The 16,924-nt window shown below is 38.1% G+C and overlaps 1 protein-coding gene across 2 annotated transcripts in view; it reads left to right on the forward strand.

The window, feature by feature from the left end:
- Ryk (receptor-like tyrosine kinase) overlaps positions 1-16,924 on the forward strand; it is a 67,936-nt gene that overhangs the window by 11,358 nt on the left and 39,654 nt on the right. For both annotated transcript variants that reach the window (XM_023706531.1, XM_023706523.1), the window contains 3 exons: positions 8,913-9,012; positions 11,434-11,568; positions 13,715-13,768. In XM_023706531.1, the coding sequence (XP_023562299.1) occupies positions 8,955-9,012; positions 11,434-11,568; positions 13,715-13,768 (247 nt within the window). In that variant the 5' untranslated portion in view covers positions 8,913-8,954. The remainder of the gene's footprint in view (positions 1-8,912; positions 9,013-11,433; positions 11,569-13,714; positions 13,769-16,924) is intronic.

The following is a 16,924-nucleotide window of genomic DNA, read 5'->3' on the forward strand; positions in this document are numbered from 1 at the left end:
GATTGAACCACGGTCCCTGTGCTTTGCTAAGCTTGTATCTAAGTAGGTGCTTTAGACCACTGAGCCATCTCACCAGCCCCTATCTTGGTCTAAACCATCCAGCAAAAAGTATAAAAACGAGGTATGAAAAGTAAAGTCATATTGATATGCTGAGCTGTAAAAGGCTCAAGTCAACAACTTCTGACATTGCCAGTCCTGTGGATAACCCACTACTATTATGGACTACTGGACTATATTAGATTATTTTGCTGAATTTACACACCTGCAATATTTAAATGGCAATGGAATACCCATCTCTAACAAAGCTAAACAGAAAAAGGGGGTACGTATGAGGACCATTTTGTATCTGTATATACAAAATAGTTAGTGTAGATATACAGCTACTTTCTCTTAATTCAGTGAGAAGAAAGATTTGTAGTAATAGTGTTTGGACAGGATATCATGTCTGCATCTTGTACCGTGAATAGCCACTAAGAAGACAACAATATGCAATGAATTAATTATTGAAACTGTCCTACAAACTGGTTTTGAAACTGTCTCATTGCTGTTTGTTTCTCAATAAAATTAATTAAAAAATTGAGACTCCCTAAAAATTGTACATAATGCTTCTTATATCTGATGGCCAAAATTTAGTTATATGACCACAGCTATCTGCAGAGGAAGCAAAAGAATGTGGTCTTAGCTGGATGGCAATGTGTCCAATAACAAACCAACATTCTGTTATTAAAGAAAGACAGGGTATTGGGTGGGAACTAGTAGTCTCTAATTTCCTTCATCAAGAGGGAGCAAAAGTTTTCAGCTCAATTCAAAGAAATATTATGTTAGTACCCCTAGGCTGGTTCCTTGGGTAAGATGCAATATTTGTTGTAGATACTTATCTTTGCCATTTTTATCTAACAGTATTAGTTCTAGGCAGAGTAAATATTTATTAATCTGTTATTATCTAGATCTAGAATGTCTGATATGTGTGGAAGGTGATTGGATCATGGGGACACTGTATTCATCAGTGGATTCATTCATCAGTTCACTGGGGCATGAACTGAAAGGGTGTATTTCATCCCTGGCTCCTCCCTGCTCTCTGTTTGCTGGCTGCCATGTGAGCAGCTTTCCACCATCCTGCGTTCCGCCATGCTGTTTCTGTCTTTGATCCAGCCAACCATGGACTAAATTCACTGGGACCAAGAGCCAAAATAAACCTGTCTTCCTTTAAGTTTCAGGTGTCATATAATTTGCTTCAGTGATAGGAATGCTATTATAGCTACTAAGCCAATGAAAATTTCTAAAAATTTAATTTAAACCATAATACTCAATTTTAGTGTGATTGGCAGTGTATGCCTGGATGTGATAGACCTGGAATTGCTATATGTTTGCTGTATAAAGTGGCAGATATGAGAGAGTTCAGCAAAGGGTTAATAGACCATAAGTGCCCTTCTTTACCTCGCTCTCCTGTTCCTCCCTTCCTCATCAAGAGTCTGTTGAAATGTCTGCTACATAATTACTTTTCAATGCAATATATGGCTAATTTTTTTTTTTTAAACTCCCACTCCACATCACCCTTTCAGCCACTTGTTTTTACCTCTGTGTTTACAACTACATTTCACTTTTCAACCAATCCCAGGAACAGAGTTGTGTTTCCTCTGAAGGAAGTCAAACCTACAGTGGCTAGCCATTTGATGGAATGTTGTAGAAGAAATTCAAACATTTGTAGAGAGTGACTGGTCTTGAATTTTAAGTTCCCTTCTATTTCTTGAGATCCAATGTTCTGTGACTTATGTTGGGAGCAGAAAAGCTTATTTCCTCCAAAAATATTGATGGTTAATTCTTTTTTTTTTAAGAAAATCTTTATTTGGTACAGGGTCTTGATACCCAGCTTAGCTTGTAGTGATTCTCCTGCCTCAGCCTCCCCAGTGCTGGAATTACAGGCGTATGCCCCATACCCATTTTTGGTGGCTGACACTGCGCGGGGCCAACACCACGTGCAGTACCAGGGATCAAACCCAGGTCTGTGTTGTGCTTGTCAGGCAGGTGCTTAGACCGCTGTGCTTATCTCCCTGGCTCTGATGGTTAATTCCTTTTCACTATTTGTACTTTTGATATTGACAATTATGAAAACAAAGAGTTAACATATATTTTGAAATAATGAAAGATTTAATAGTGGATTCTAGTCTGTAGTTTTCTACTGACCTTGCAGGGCATGAATATTTCTGGATACACTTAGAAAAAAAGAATGCTGATATATTATAGAAATAATTCCTGGACAAAGTTTATGATTCCTGGTATAGGTTTATGATTTGTGAATAAAAAGGCAAGGCATGAAGTGGTAGTTGATTTTGAACAAAATTTAACTCTGTTTTACTCTTTCCTTTGTAAAAACTACACATTGTTTGTTATTATATGGAGTGAGTTTTGGGGCTCTCATGTTGCTGATACTGAGTGTTTGGGTTTAGGACCCTGTTACAAGAGGAATCATGAAAGAGAGTAGACTGAAGGTCACACATAAATGTGTATGTTTGGAGTGGTAGTGCTGTGGACATGATGCGTCTTGGGTCAGGAGTACGTTGTCTGTTAGACTACATTGCTTAGCCTACTGTGGCATACGTCATGTGTCATCGTTGGTGCACATGTGGACCTCTGCTGCTAGGTGGCTATTTCTGGTAAGGCGGAAGTTCTTTGACTTGTTGGCGGTTATCACCTTATATCTGTATGTCTAGGCTAGAGCCTAGAAGAGATCCTGGCTTCTTTCTCTTAATTACATCTAAAAGTTATTTTCTTTCTCTCTCAGAACTCCACTCAGTGCCTGATTCTAATTTGAATCTTTATTGTTTTCTCCCAGATAAGGAAAGTCTTACCTAGATCTATTGCCACTGGACTGACCTCTTCTGGACCTTTTACACAGACACCTGATAGCTCCCTGATGCCCACAGAATGAAGTTCTGATTTCAAATTAGGAAACCATTATAATCTTGTCCCTGCCATTTTCTTTCTTTTTTTTATAGCAAGTTTTTGGGTGCCATTTTGTCTTACCTGGCAGTATCTTGCATGCCCTGTGTCCCTTCACTTTGCTGTGTTATGGACCCTTTACCCAACTAATTCCTGTTGTGTTGTCTTTTTTTCTAGCTGCCACAAAAGGCTCCAGGTACTTTTTCTTTTCCCACAGTGCCCCTCTCCTGTCTTACAGCTTTTGTCATACTTGAAGAATATTGTAAAGGTTGATTTTCTATTGCCTCCCAGATGCTGAACTACTCAGAGGTGTTTCTTGAGCTGCTGTGCAGAAAGTGGATAGCAGGCAGGCACAGTGACCAGCTCTATAAGAAGAATTTCTGAGCAGTTAAGAGTGATTCAGAATTGAGTGTGTTGCTTTAGGGGAGGGGAGTTTCCCTCTTTCTAAAGTGCCAAATATCGACGGGGTATATGCAATTGTAGGTTTGCACATAAAAGTTTCAGGTGTTTTATTTGGAGATACAGTGAGGTTGTAAGCTTAGAAAAATAAATAGAATTCGTAGATTGACTATATAGCTGAACCAGTTTGACAGGTTTGTTCATAACATATAAAAATTTAGGGGAAAATAACCATCTTCATGGCACAGTGTTTTATAGTAAAAACCTATAGTCAGAAGCTAGGCTCTGTATGTGTTAATGTAGCTTCAGGTTTCAATCACCAGTGCAGCCCATAATTATAGTTGTAGTCCATGATATCTGATGATTTTAGCACATTTGATTTATTGAAATTTGTTCATTTCAAAAATAAATCTTACGAGTTGGCATTGTATGGACATGGTACAAATTCAAAAGACGTAAAGGGTAGTTAATGAAGCATGTCTTTTGCATCTTTTTGAGGTCATCTCTAAGCAATCTAACCACCCAGTTCTTCCCTGAGTTAAGACTCGCCTGATTCTAGTCTCCTCTTGTAGAGATAGTTTCTATATCACTAAACATCTGTGTTTGCTTGAGTGTATGTGTGTCTTAAATAACATACTGTGTACTCTTATGTTGTTTGCAGAGTACTGAACAGCATCTTCCTGGTAAGATCGCTGTGCTCTTTCATTTAGAGTTGCACTTTTCCTGCCTTCAAATGGTCAAATGGTACTTTCTTACATAGTTAAACTTTGGTTTACTGATCAGTTCATATGAGAGGAAACGAAGACCCAGATTTGGAGGGAAACTTGTTTGATCTAGTAGTAGGGGCAGCAGAATCAGGAGGTAGAGATGACTTGAAATGGGAAGGTCATTTAAAAAGAATGAGTTCTTCACTGAATTATTTGACTTTGAGATGCAGTCATGAACTTTCAGAAGGAATGTCGCAGTGCCCAAGTTCTAACACTTTATCAGAAACTCTTAGTTCTTGCCTTTTAAAATCTTACCAGAAGACAAAATACTTGCTTTCAAAGTTGTCCAGACTCTATGGAATGTCAGTTTAACATTGTAGATATTTTGACATTAGTTTTACACATTAAAAAAAAAATATGGCCTTGTGAAAGAGAATTGATACCAAAGTTCTACCTCCAGCTTGATAGCAATTAATACAAGGATCTTTTCTGGCTAGTCATTAAGCTTTTTTTAAGGCAAATCAGTGGATGTTTTGGACAGAACATTCCCCAAAATCCAGGAAAGAAACACAGCTCCAAGTATCAGTAGCTGATTTGTATGGCCCAAAGATAAAAATATGCCAAGATATAGCAGAATTGCTCACTCTCTACCTTTTCTGTGCTTTCTGGGTCCTCATCATTGTCAAAGAGAGTCTGCATGGAGCTTGCCAGAGTTTTGACAGCTACCCTGGGGGCTAGACTGCTGTGTCTGTCCCCTGTGGAGTGAGGTTTCTAGAAGAAAGACAATACTCTTGAGAATTTCAGAGAAACTGGCTGCCACCAACTGTATTCACTTTAAATATGTACTGTCTGTGTTCCAGAAGGAAATAGCCTTACGCGTCAGCTGCCTATTTGCAGTTGCAATTTATTTCCAAGTAAGGGAAAATTACAAAAATATTTATTTTTTAGCTTACTCAAATATTTATATTCTCTAGTTTCAGAAGTGTTTTGGCTTATTTTTTCCTGATAAACAGCTGTTTTCAAATTCCTCATTCTAGTAGATTATAAATTTAGCTTGTGAACACACATTTCTTCAAGGACTAATTGATGAGGTACTTTAAAGATCGATACATACTGAATTAGAAAATGATTGGACTTCAGTAATTGGTAGTTTCTTTTTCTTCTCCTCTCCTCTCCTCTCCTCTTTTTTTCTCTATCTCTCCCTCCCTCCCTCCTGTCCTCCCACCCTTCCTCCTTCCCTCTCTCTAGGAAATTGGGTTCGATTCCTAAATTTAGGGAAATCGGGTTCCCTAAATTTAGGGAAATGTAAAGGCCTCCCTCCCTCTCTCTCTCTTTCTCTTGTTTCTGTCAGTTTCTTTTCTGATCCCAGAAACTGTAACTTTAAAATTGGTATCCTAAGAGAATTGCCTTGTAAATGCCCCATACTGACACAGTCTCTCAGAAAGGGTATAATGGGCAAAAGTCGGCTTCCACAGTGATCTTACGTTCCAGCAGCTGGTGTGGCCAAAGGTTACCTTGTGGAAACCTGCACAGCCCTTTTGTCCCACTCCCGCTTGTCTCCATCTGCTGGACTCCACTCAAAGCCGATTTCGTCCCCTCTCACTTGCTGTGCTCATGTGCTCTGCTGCAGGTCTTGTCTGCTGCCTGTAGCACTGAAGCAAGGGCTCTTGACTTCTTTGATATCCTTTCCCTGCTCACTTAGGGGTTCTGGTCCCTGGGCAGCACTCCTCTGGTTGCAATAACTGAGACCTAGAATAACAGAGACTCTAGAGCAGATTTAGGGAAATGTAATAAATTTGGGCCTGAATCTGTTAAGTTTGAGGGCTATAGGATTATTAGGTAAAAATGTCTAGGAGATAATTAGACAGATGGGACAGATTAAAGGTAAAGGAAAAAAGAGGGGTTGATGATGAGATCTCTTCAGTGGTTATGGCCTGAACCTTGTCTTCTAAGTGAGTCAGATAATATCATTGGAAGAGGAGAATAGATCTTTCCTTGGGACTGGAGTGGAAATGTTAGTTTTAGTTACTCTAATAGATCTACCTGTGCTTAAACAAATTAAAAAAACAAAACAAAACAGGACAGGAGAAACATTGCTGCTGAAAGGAACAAGAACATTGTCTGAGAGTGAGACAGTAGGTGGAGATTCAGTAAGGTCTAGGAGGTTTGGAGTGGGAAAGAGTATGGAAAAGAGGGGACCTGCCTGCATCCAGAGGTCAGTGTGAGGGCTCCTCCAGGACACCATCTCCACCAGGGTCTGAACAGCTGGAGTAGAGTAAGCGGCAGTTATGGTGTTTCCTTTCAAAGGAAAAGGGAGAGAAACACTTGAAAGTTTGTATCACTAATGTTTTTTGAGGCAGAGGCTGTAGAAATGTGAAAACAAGTATTCTCGGCTGGGCTGGAGAGGAAGAAAAGTAGTTTAATTGATCACTGCATCTCAGCTACAAGCATCACCATGACTCATAAATGTACTTGTCTTCTCAAACATTTATTATTTGAGTATGATAAAAACATTAAATTATTTTCCTTTTAGCTGTTTGTCATATGTATTATCATTGCTGTGCATTGAAACACCAGAACTTACCCTTATATATTCATGAGCAACGTTTCCCCATTTTCTCTTTCTCCCCTCCCAGCCTCTGGTAGTGACCATTCTTTTCTCTGTGTCTGTGAAATCAACAAATCTGAGTGAGATCATGCAGTACTTGTTTGTTTCTGAGTTATTTCACTTACTGTATTGATCTGTAATTTCATTCATGTTGTTGCAAATGACAGGATTTTATTATTTTTTAAAATAGGGTATTCTATTCTGTGGGGAAGTATGGAGGAATTGTATATACTATGTACGTTACAATATTCAGAACAAAGAAATGATCAAAGAAACTCCAGCCTGACGGATATTGTGTGTATATACACCACATTTTCTTTATTGGTCAGTTGACAGACATGTTTGTTGTCTGTCATACATCATTTTGCAGACTTGGAAAAGACGTGCAATAGAGTGCACATGTTTCATGTAAGCTTCTAAAGAATACTTTCCTGTAGCTCTTTCTTCCCACTCTTTTTCCATCTCACTGCCCTATTGCTCTGTCTGTCCTAGTCCTCTACCAGAACCGCACCGGTCACTGAATGGGAGAAAGCTACTACAGTTATGCCTTATTTAACTACCTACTTGTTTAATCACTATTCAGATTTAGGACCAAAGCATGATATTTTGACTAGAAACCATAGTTTGGATTTATGAATCATCTTTTTTTTGAGTATAATTCTTTGCATATTGTTTGTAGAGCCTCATTATCTTTTTTTGTACTGTATACCTCGTTTCTACAGTACTGTCATTTTTGCTAATTGTACTGTATAGTGCTGCCATCTTATGTTCTGTTGTACATTACAGTACTACATGTAAGATTTATGCAAATAAAAGCAAAGCTATCAAGTTGGAGTTTCTTTGATCATTTCATTTCTTTTTTTTTTTTTTTTTTTTGGTATTTTTCAGGAAGGTTCTACAGGATGTTCAGGGTCTCACTACTAGATCAAACTTGTAGTGATTCTCCTGTTTACAACATCCCAAGAGCTGGGATTACGGGTGCGTACTACCCTGACCAGTCTCAGTCGCCATCTCAGTGTGCCCTAGAGATGGATGGGGCTGGCACGGCATGCCTGGGTATCGAGTCCCCAGCCCCTGTGCCTGCTTGCAGGTGCTTTAATCCACTGAGCTATTTGGCTGGTTGATCATTTCTTTGTTCGGAATGTTGTAATGTACATGGTATATACAATTCCTCATTTAGCAATCAGTTCATTTAATAACCTACTTGCAGGATGATACCATGTTCGTTAAAGAAGGAGTGTCTGTATCGTTAATTAAGATTGCATGGCAGGATAAAGAATGCTAGGAAATACAGGCCTTACTGAAGATCTTGGTGGAGGTAGCTATTTTGATTTACAGCTTTTGCACTGTAGTTCAAGCTTTTTCTCCCATGAATTCTAAGTAGCAATAGGGCCATAGTTATTGATATTGTTTGGGTCTAGTAAGTTACACTGAGTAGGTGCAATAGTAATAGTTAATATTGGTGTTCTAGGACATGTTAGAAGTAGATTCTGAATTACATGAATGGTGAAAGTCTGAATGTGATCCAAACACAAATTTTCTTAGTAGTTGTGTTAGCTTTCTGCAATGAAATACCTGACGTAATCAGTTTATAGAGAAAAAAGGTTTATTGGCTCAGTTTCAGAGGGTCTGGTCTGTGAGGCTCTGGTCCATGGCTGGTTGGCCCCCCTGCTTTGGGTCTGTGGCAGCAACTTATGGCAGGAGCCTCTGGTGGAGCAACTAATCACCTCCTGGGCAGGAATCGAAGGGGAAGGGGAAGGGGCTGAAGTCTCATAGTCATTTTGCGAGGGATATCCAAGGACCTCTCACCAGCTTTTCCTTGTAAGGATTCCCCCACTGTCCAGTAGTGCTCCTCTGGGGACTAAGCCTTTAGCACATGGACTTTTGGAGGACAGTCAACACCCAAATCATAGCAGTTATTGTTCTTGGACTAGTGAGTTGGCTTAGATATTCTGTGACATTCATGCCTTGAGACCTGCTTGGTTTTTGTCAACTAGAAATAGCATTCATAAATATGATCTATAAGTTGTATCTTGCAACTTCTTGGCTCTTCATATTTGGCTGTCTGGGGCTTCTGCCTCAAGCGTGTTGGTAAATGCTCTACCACTGAGCTACTTCCCCATCCCCTGAACATTTTTGATAGATACATTATTTGTATATATGAAAGGCTCATGCATTAATCAGTGACCTAATTAAGTCCAGCTATTAGTGTCCTTTCTGTTATCACGAATCCTTATTTAATTCTCTCTGTTGTACAGGTTGAATATAAACTGGGATTCCAAGTAGATAACTTTGTGGCTATGGAGATGCCCCAGGTCAACATTTCTGTTCAGGGGGAAGTCCCACGTACTTTATCAGGTAAGATTCTCAAGCCAGTCTCAAAGCAGAGTTAGCATATTCTTTCACTGTATCTCCCACATCCTGCTTTATAATGGCCAGTTCACTGGTGTGTAGTGTGTCCTCATACATAGAAAATGTGTAAGTGCTGTGGAAAGTAATTTTTTTGTTGGTATTGGGATTTGACTTAGAGCCTTCTTAATTTTGAGACAGGATCTTTCTAAATTGCCAGGCTGGGCTTGAACTTGTGGTCCTCTTGCCTCAGCCTCCCAGAGTACTGGAATTATAGGTGTGAAAAGTAATTTTTATGAATACTTTTTTTTGGTAACATGTTTAAAGACTGTTTCCTGCTTTCTAGCCTTAGAACTGTGTCAGTTGTCTCTCTGCATTGCTGGCATTGGCCTTCACACTAGTTCCTGTGTCTGGTGTTACACCTCTGATTAAATCCCACATCTCACGCTGCCCCAGTGGTCATCACACGCTCACATCTGTCCACAGGCATCCAGCCCCTAACTGCTTGCTCCTTCCTCAGCTGAGTACATTCTAGACGCCCCAGCCTGTGCTCTGTGTCTTTTATTATTTACCCTTGTCTGCTGCACTTGGCCCAGCATTCCAGCAGTTCCTGGTACCTACAGTTTTTGAATCTGTGCTTTTGCACATGCTAGTTTCTGTATTTGGATCTGCTTTTTTTTTTTTTTTTCCTAATTGTGAACTACCCACCCTAGTTATTCTACATGATGCAAAATATGTACTCCTCTTTTCCTGCCTTATTCTCTCCTTCCCATTGTTACTTTTTAAGTTTTTTCTGCCACATAGAAACCAGTACTTAACTGTCTTTAAATTGATTACATCGGTAAAGGCAAACCTTTTAGAGCTTTTGATGTTACAACCAGCCAGTTGTGGCACACATGTCTTACCTTGACCACCACTGGATTACGTTATCTGGTAATTCTCTTAGTGCCTGCAGTAGTAGTTGGTATGGAATAGACACTTAATATTTGTCTGAATAAATACAATAACTGTCTTGTTTATACCAGTTTAACTACTTTTGAGTTAACTTTTTAGGAAGGAACTTGAAGACAGGAGATGTTAAATAAATGGGAATTTTTTAAAAAGTTAAAAATCTAGGCCACAGCAGTGTTGTGGGACTTTTCCTGGCCTTCTTACTCACTGTTATTAGCAACTGACATGTTAATCTTAAGCATTAAGGAATCATAGGAATGCTGGCTGATTTTTATAGGCTAGTAAAGAAGCTCAGAAATGTTTGAGTCACTAATACATTCACGTAGATAGTAGAATGATATGTTTTGAATTTATGGGAAAAGAATCTTAAACTGAAGGATTAAGAATATACACTAAAATTTGTTACCCACTTGTTACCATTTTCAATTATAACCAGTTTCTACTTCAGAAAGTAATTTTTAAATTCACAGATGAGAATTTAAAAGATTTGTTTACAGGTTTATACTTGTTTGCTTATACAGGCTTATACTTGTTTACAGGTTTGTACTCCCTTTTCTTTGACATGCAATCTTATTCTTATTTCGTGTTCTTACAGTACATTTTTCATTTTGGTGTTGAGCTATCTTTCCTTTTTATCATGTCATTTTTGTTACTGTGCTGATGGACTAAGAGGTCAACAGGGTTTGCTTTAGGAGTCTGTAGCTTCAGTGTATTAAAATCAGAGTAAAATTTGAAAGTACTGGTTTCTTTTTGTCTTGTTTGTTCTCCAGTACTTTAATATCTGTAGTGAATGAAATATTTAAATGTCTAAAACTCATAATGATCTAAAGATGTGTCCTGTTTAAAAACTGTTTTTTTTTTAAATTTTTCCCATAATTTTATAGAGAAACAAATAGCAATGAGACAGTTTCAAGCCAAATTGGTAGGACAGTTTCAATAATTAACACATTGTATACATTCTTCCTAGTGGTTAATTGCTGTACAAGATGTGAACATGATATCCTATTTACAAACACTATTAGAACAAATCCCTCTATTCTTTAAGAGAATGTAACTATATATCTATCCTAACCATTTTGAATACACAGATACAAAATGGGCATTCATCTGTGTACCCTTTTTTTGTTAAGTTCTGTTATTTGAATATTATAGGTATGTTAACTCAGCAAAATATTCTAAACGAGTCCAGTAGTCCATAATAGTATTGGGTCTGCCGCTTCACTGGCAGTGTCAGAAATTGTTGACCTGAGTCCCCTACAGAAAAGCTGTTTGTTTTGAATGTATTCTCCCTTTTTTGACTACTGGGAATCAAACTTGGGACTTTGTGTTTGCCAAATTGGTGCTGTGCCACTGAGCTATGTCCCTGGCTTATTTTCAGTTTTATTGCAGCAAAAATCAATCTACAATGGTCAGTGAGCTTTTGTGGGTATTGTTGATTTTCTGAAAATTAAAGTATTTTTTCTTATTCCTTTTAAACAGTGTTTCGGGTCGAGCTTTCCTGTACTGGCAAAGTAGATTCTGAAGTTATGATACTAATGCAGCTCAACTTGACAGTAAATTCTTCAAAAAATTTTACAGTCTTAAATTTTAAACGGAGGAAAATGTGCTACAAAAGTAAGAATTTATTTAATGAAATGTGTTTATGTTGATATAACAAGTTCAGTGATAGTTTGTCTTTTTATACATTTTAAAAAGAAAGAACTCCAGTAGCTAAAATTCTGAGCTTGTTTCCAGACCGTTTATAGCAGGCTTCTCACTTGGCCTCTGCCTTGCTCTCATAGATCATTTCACAGAAGTGCTGGCATGTTTTCCATTAGGAGTATGAAATAATATTGACATGACTGAAGAGTTAAAGAAATAAAATAAATCTGAGAGGGCCTTCTAGTAACCAAGTGTTAACTCTACTTTGCTTGTAAGTTACTGTTATGCAGAGTCACTGCCCTGAGTTAGATGGACTTGGGTTGGAAGGACAGTCCTGCTCTTTTCGGAATATTAATACAGTTACTCTTGGGCTCAGGTTTTTCATTATAAAATGACTGTCATACCTGTTTTAGAGTAGTCTTTTAAAAATTAATTGAAGTTAGCCTAAAACTTAGACTATTGCATGTAGATGCTTAGTAAATATTACTGATTTGTGGTTTCAAATTATATTATCTGATTTTCAAGAAATCACAGTGTATATGAAAGAATTCCAGCAACTTAGGTCATAGATTGAAAATTCAAGTTTTCCTTAAAGGTTATGTAGTCTAACGCACTTGCCCTAAAATGCACAGAAGTAATGTCACCTCAGTTTATTAAGGTAGAATCGGTTAGTACTAAGTTAAGGAAGAAAAATAAATCCCCAAACTTACTGAATGCTTGCCATGTTGTGCTTGTTGAACCTGCATTAACTCCACTTACTCCTTAATAATAACCCTCAGCAGTAGGTTCTCTCCTAGCCACTTATTGAAGAGAAGCTGAGATTCAGATAATATGGCTGACTGGCTAGTCAGACACTAAACCACGTGACTAACTTATAGACTGTGCCTGTGGGTTCTTTGTTAAACTGCCTATCGGCAGATTTCCTAGTTGAAATTTATGCCAAGTGTTATGGAAACACCTGAGGCCAGCTAGCAAGTGGGTTATAATGACAACTGTCCAGACACGTGTCAATGAAAAAGTTATACTGTCTTTAAAATGGATATTTAAAAAATACAGTTAGGATCTTTAGCTTAGTATTTTGGTACATTTTCAGTTTTAGTGTGTTCAATTATATACCTGCCTTCCTGTAATTTTAAAGCTAAAGGAGACTACAGAGGCTCTTTAGTATAACCTAGCTATGTTATTATATTATTGCTATGGGAGAATAAGCCTTAGAGAAGCCACCTAAGCTTGCATGGTCAGTCAACAAGGATATAGGACATCCAGTTCCTAATCCCCACAGAGGTGGGCTGTGGCTGTGCTGTAGTGTTTCATTCCTGACTTTAGAATGATAGCTGAATAGATTTGGTCTGTGGCTCGTACCAACACAGTACACAGTTACTATCTATCAGCAATAATGATCAGTTGATGTTTAGCATGATCCTATACCTTTTTTAAATGTTCACATGAAAATTAATATTAAAATTCTCTGTTAGTATAGTTTGGTATTCTATTTTAGATTTAAGTTTCAGTATTGCAGAATCTTCTTTATATGATGTTCTTTTAAAAGCTCCAGAGTCATCCAACTTATTTTCAGCATTCTATTTGAATATGTGATTCTAAAATATTTATGAGATTTTTTCAGATTATCTTTAAAAAGCTGTCTACAATGAAAACATGTCTGTACTGTAAGGATCATTAATAGGCATTACTGCATAAAACGTTACTTTAATATGAAGGTGGGAATTATGACTCAAACTAGTTTTATTATTCTACAGCTCCCCAAAGTCTCTAAATTCTGGAATGTACTCTATGAGCCTCTATCATACAATATAGGATATGAATTTTTCCAAACTTCTTGATCACAGAAACTCCTTTTCCTTGAGCGTCTATAAGCAACACCCTTTGACTAAGACTGACAGACTGATTATTGATTGATGACTGTACTGCTGCCTATCAGAAAATCAAAGTAGTTTTCATTACTTAACAACATATGTTTTTTTACTTAAGTAGTTCATGTAATGTTCTGATAGAACTCAAAACTGTTAATGGCGATTCAGAAAATGTTATATAGTATTGAAGGATTTTTAATGGAAAAGAAGAACTCTCTAAATTATCTTTTATCTCCTTTTTAACTCAGAACTTGAAGAAGTAAAAACTTCAGCATTGGACAAAAACACTAGCAGAACTATTTGTAAGTGTTACTCTATTCCTTTTCTCCATTATTAGGATTTTAACACTGGTTATTTACATATGAAAATGACTGCGTGAAGCTTGCAGGCCTTACAGTTTTCAGGCTGTCAAATGGCAACACTACATTGCTATTTATTTTCCTCATGTTTTGTAGATTGTTACATTGGTCAAATGAAACTATTACAATATTGACTATTGTAATTAGTCAGGGCGGCACTGCACTCTGGGGATGGAACCCTGGCTGCTGCGCTCTGCCTAAGCAGGCCCTTTAGTCTGCTGAGCTATCTGGCTGGACCTTCTTTTCCTTTTCTACCATGAACACATCACGGTATCTTGTTCTTCTGAGCTAGTACTAATTACCATATCTTCAAAAGATATAAATTCTTTTCTTCATGGAAGTAGACATATTTTTTAAGGGGAAAATTTCAAGTCTACAGAATAACTGTATGCTCTGATAAACCCCCTTATGCCCATCACCCAATTTCAGTAGCAGTTGTTTTGCCAGTATCCTTCCTTGGATTACCTCTTCAGGTTAGCGAAGGAGGGTTAGAGTATTTTAAAGCACATGTCATACTTAGTATCATTTTACCCATAAATATTTTAGTGTAGATCTCTTTAAAAAGGGTCTTTTAAACAATCTAAATCCATAATCACTCAACATGTTCATTTTGATTTATTGCATATAACAGAATTAACAGTTAATTCTTTAATATTCCTTATAGGTACTCCGTGTCCAAATTATCTTGTGTCAAGAGCATCTTTTTAAAATTACCCCTGAGTAAAGATTCAAATGAAGCTTTCTACACTTTTGTTTGATATGTACTGTATATTAATCAGAAAGCACCTCACTCTTTATTAGTATTTATTTAAGGAAGAAATTATGTCATTCGTCTATTGTATTTCCCACATTCTGCATCCTCATGGTGCTCTTTGACATACTTTTCTCCTGCACTGTCAGATAGATTTATTTTTGATTAGATTTAGCATCAACTCTTTTGGCAGGAATAGTTCAGGTGTGGTCTTGTGTACTTCTTATTTATCTGTTCATCACCTCTGGAGGCATAAGACCTTTCTTAAAGGTAAAATAATATGAAAGATTGTCTTTTTTTGGGGGGGGGGTACCGGGCATTGAACTCAGGACCTTATGCTTGCCAGGCAAGCGCTTATTCTACCAAGCTATCTCCCTGGCCTTGAGATTGTCTTTTTTTTTTTTTTTTTCCGGAACCAGGGATTGAACTCAGGCCCTTACGCTTGCCAGGGAGGCACTTATTCTACTGAGCCATCTTCCCGGCCCTGAGATTGTCTTCTTGTTAGAATATTTCATGTGGATTTATCTCTGAGAAGAAAGAAAAAATATTTTTAAAATATCGTTTCCCCCCCAAAGTTTACTTTTAAGTTTCTGGTGACTTAACCCACTTCTTTTATGATGGCAGGTCATTGTTTCCTGCAAGTGGCAATACACTGTATTGTGTATTCTTGGTCTTGTTCTTCTCTTCCTTGCCCCCTCAGTCTTCCCTGCTTTCTTAACTGCCCACTCAGCACTTGCTGGGACTCTGTGATCCACTGGGTCATTGAGTGAGGCAGAGGACCAGTTGTGAACAAGTGCACCCTACTGCTGTGGGTGTGTAGCGCTGCAGGGGAGATGAGCAGGGGAGTAGGCAGCAGTAGCAACATGTCACAGCTCACTACATGAGACAGTAAACACAGAGGGTTTGGGGAACCTGGAATGAGGGAGCTCTCCTCTGAGGGAGAAATAATTTTCTGAGGAAAGTGTTTGATTTTAGACCTAAAGGGTAGTCCCAAGTGGTGACAAGGTGAAATGTCAAAGTGTAGGAATGGGGACATAGCATATGCAAGCCTGGATATTGGAGGTAGCATAAGGCGAATGTAGACAAATGTGCCCAGCAGAACTGTGCCCTGTGCTCTGCTCTGTGCAGCGTTTGTATGGTGCTGCCAGCACAGGCTTCAGGGACTCTCACCTCCCCCCACCCAGTCTGAGCAGCCCTCCTGTGACACACAGGACATGTATGTCCTCATTTAGGCTATAGCCACATCTAGTTGTCCAGGAAGCTGTTTGGTCTTTTTGCTTTAATCTGAATTTGCTTTTTGATCCAAAGTTTGGAATTTTGAAAACAATCTTGTTTTTCATATATCTTTGTTTTTAAAAGTGGTAACTTTTATCTTTTGTTTTGACCCCACTCCAAAACTTCACGATTGTACATCTGTCAGCTTGACATGTCCATATGGAGTGTACTGGGTACTCCAAATTTAACTTGGACAAAGCAAAACCCCTGATTCTCATCCCCCCACTTGCTTTTTCCTCTTTGTGACGATACCATTATTGAAGTAAATTCTTAAGCCAAAACTTTGATTATTCTTTTTTTTTTCTACCTTACTATAATTTATTACCAAGTTCTGTTGATTCTCCTTCCAAATTCATTTATTTTTTATCTTCACTGTGACAGTCTTGGCCAAGCCTCTACTGTCTTCTTGGACTTGCCTAGTAACCTAACTCGTGTCCTCTTCCTTGCTTCTGCTCTTGCTCCCTATAGAACAGTCCTCATCCAGCATGGAATTGATTTATTTTAAGTGATTATGTGTGTCATGCCTTTGCATGGAGCCTTACAGTAATTTGCCATCTACTTAAGATAACTTCAGATTCCTCAGGTTTTATTCAGTAAGAATTACGCCATGAATACTCATTGTCAGAACTGAGGTGGGTGTCCAGGTGCACCAGCTCTGCTTGTTTGTATGCCTTCTCCCGGCTTGCCTGTGGGAATGTGTCTTTCTCTGTGTGTCTCTTCTGTGTTTACTTCTCTGTGCATCTGTCATTAGATTGGTTTTCTATTACTGAGCATTCTTTCTATGTCTTTTAAAAATAATATAAAGCTGTATTTAATTTAATTAACCGACTTTAAAAGCAAAATAATGTCTAATACTATAAAAGGATCTGTATTGTCCAGTATGATAACTACTAACTGTATGTGACCTTTTAACTTTAATTAAAATGAAATAAATTTGAAGCCCCAGTTCCTTCGTTGTGCTGGCTCCATTTTAGTGCCACATAGCCATAGGCGCCAGTGGCTGTTGTGTCAGACTGCACACTATAGAAAATTTACATCTCTGCAGAAAGTTTTGTTGGATAGCATTGCTATAG

This window comes from Octodon degus, unplaced genomic scaffold, assembly GCF_000260255.1.
Source record: "Octodon degus isolate 3935 unplaced genomic scaffold, OctDeg1.0 scaffold00008, whole genome shotgun sequence".
Lineage (NCBI taxonomy): Eukaryota > Metazoa > Chordata > Mammalia > Rodentia > Octodontidae > Octodon > Octodon degus.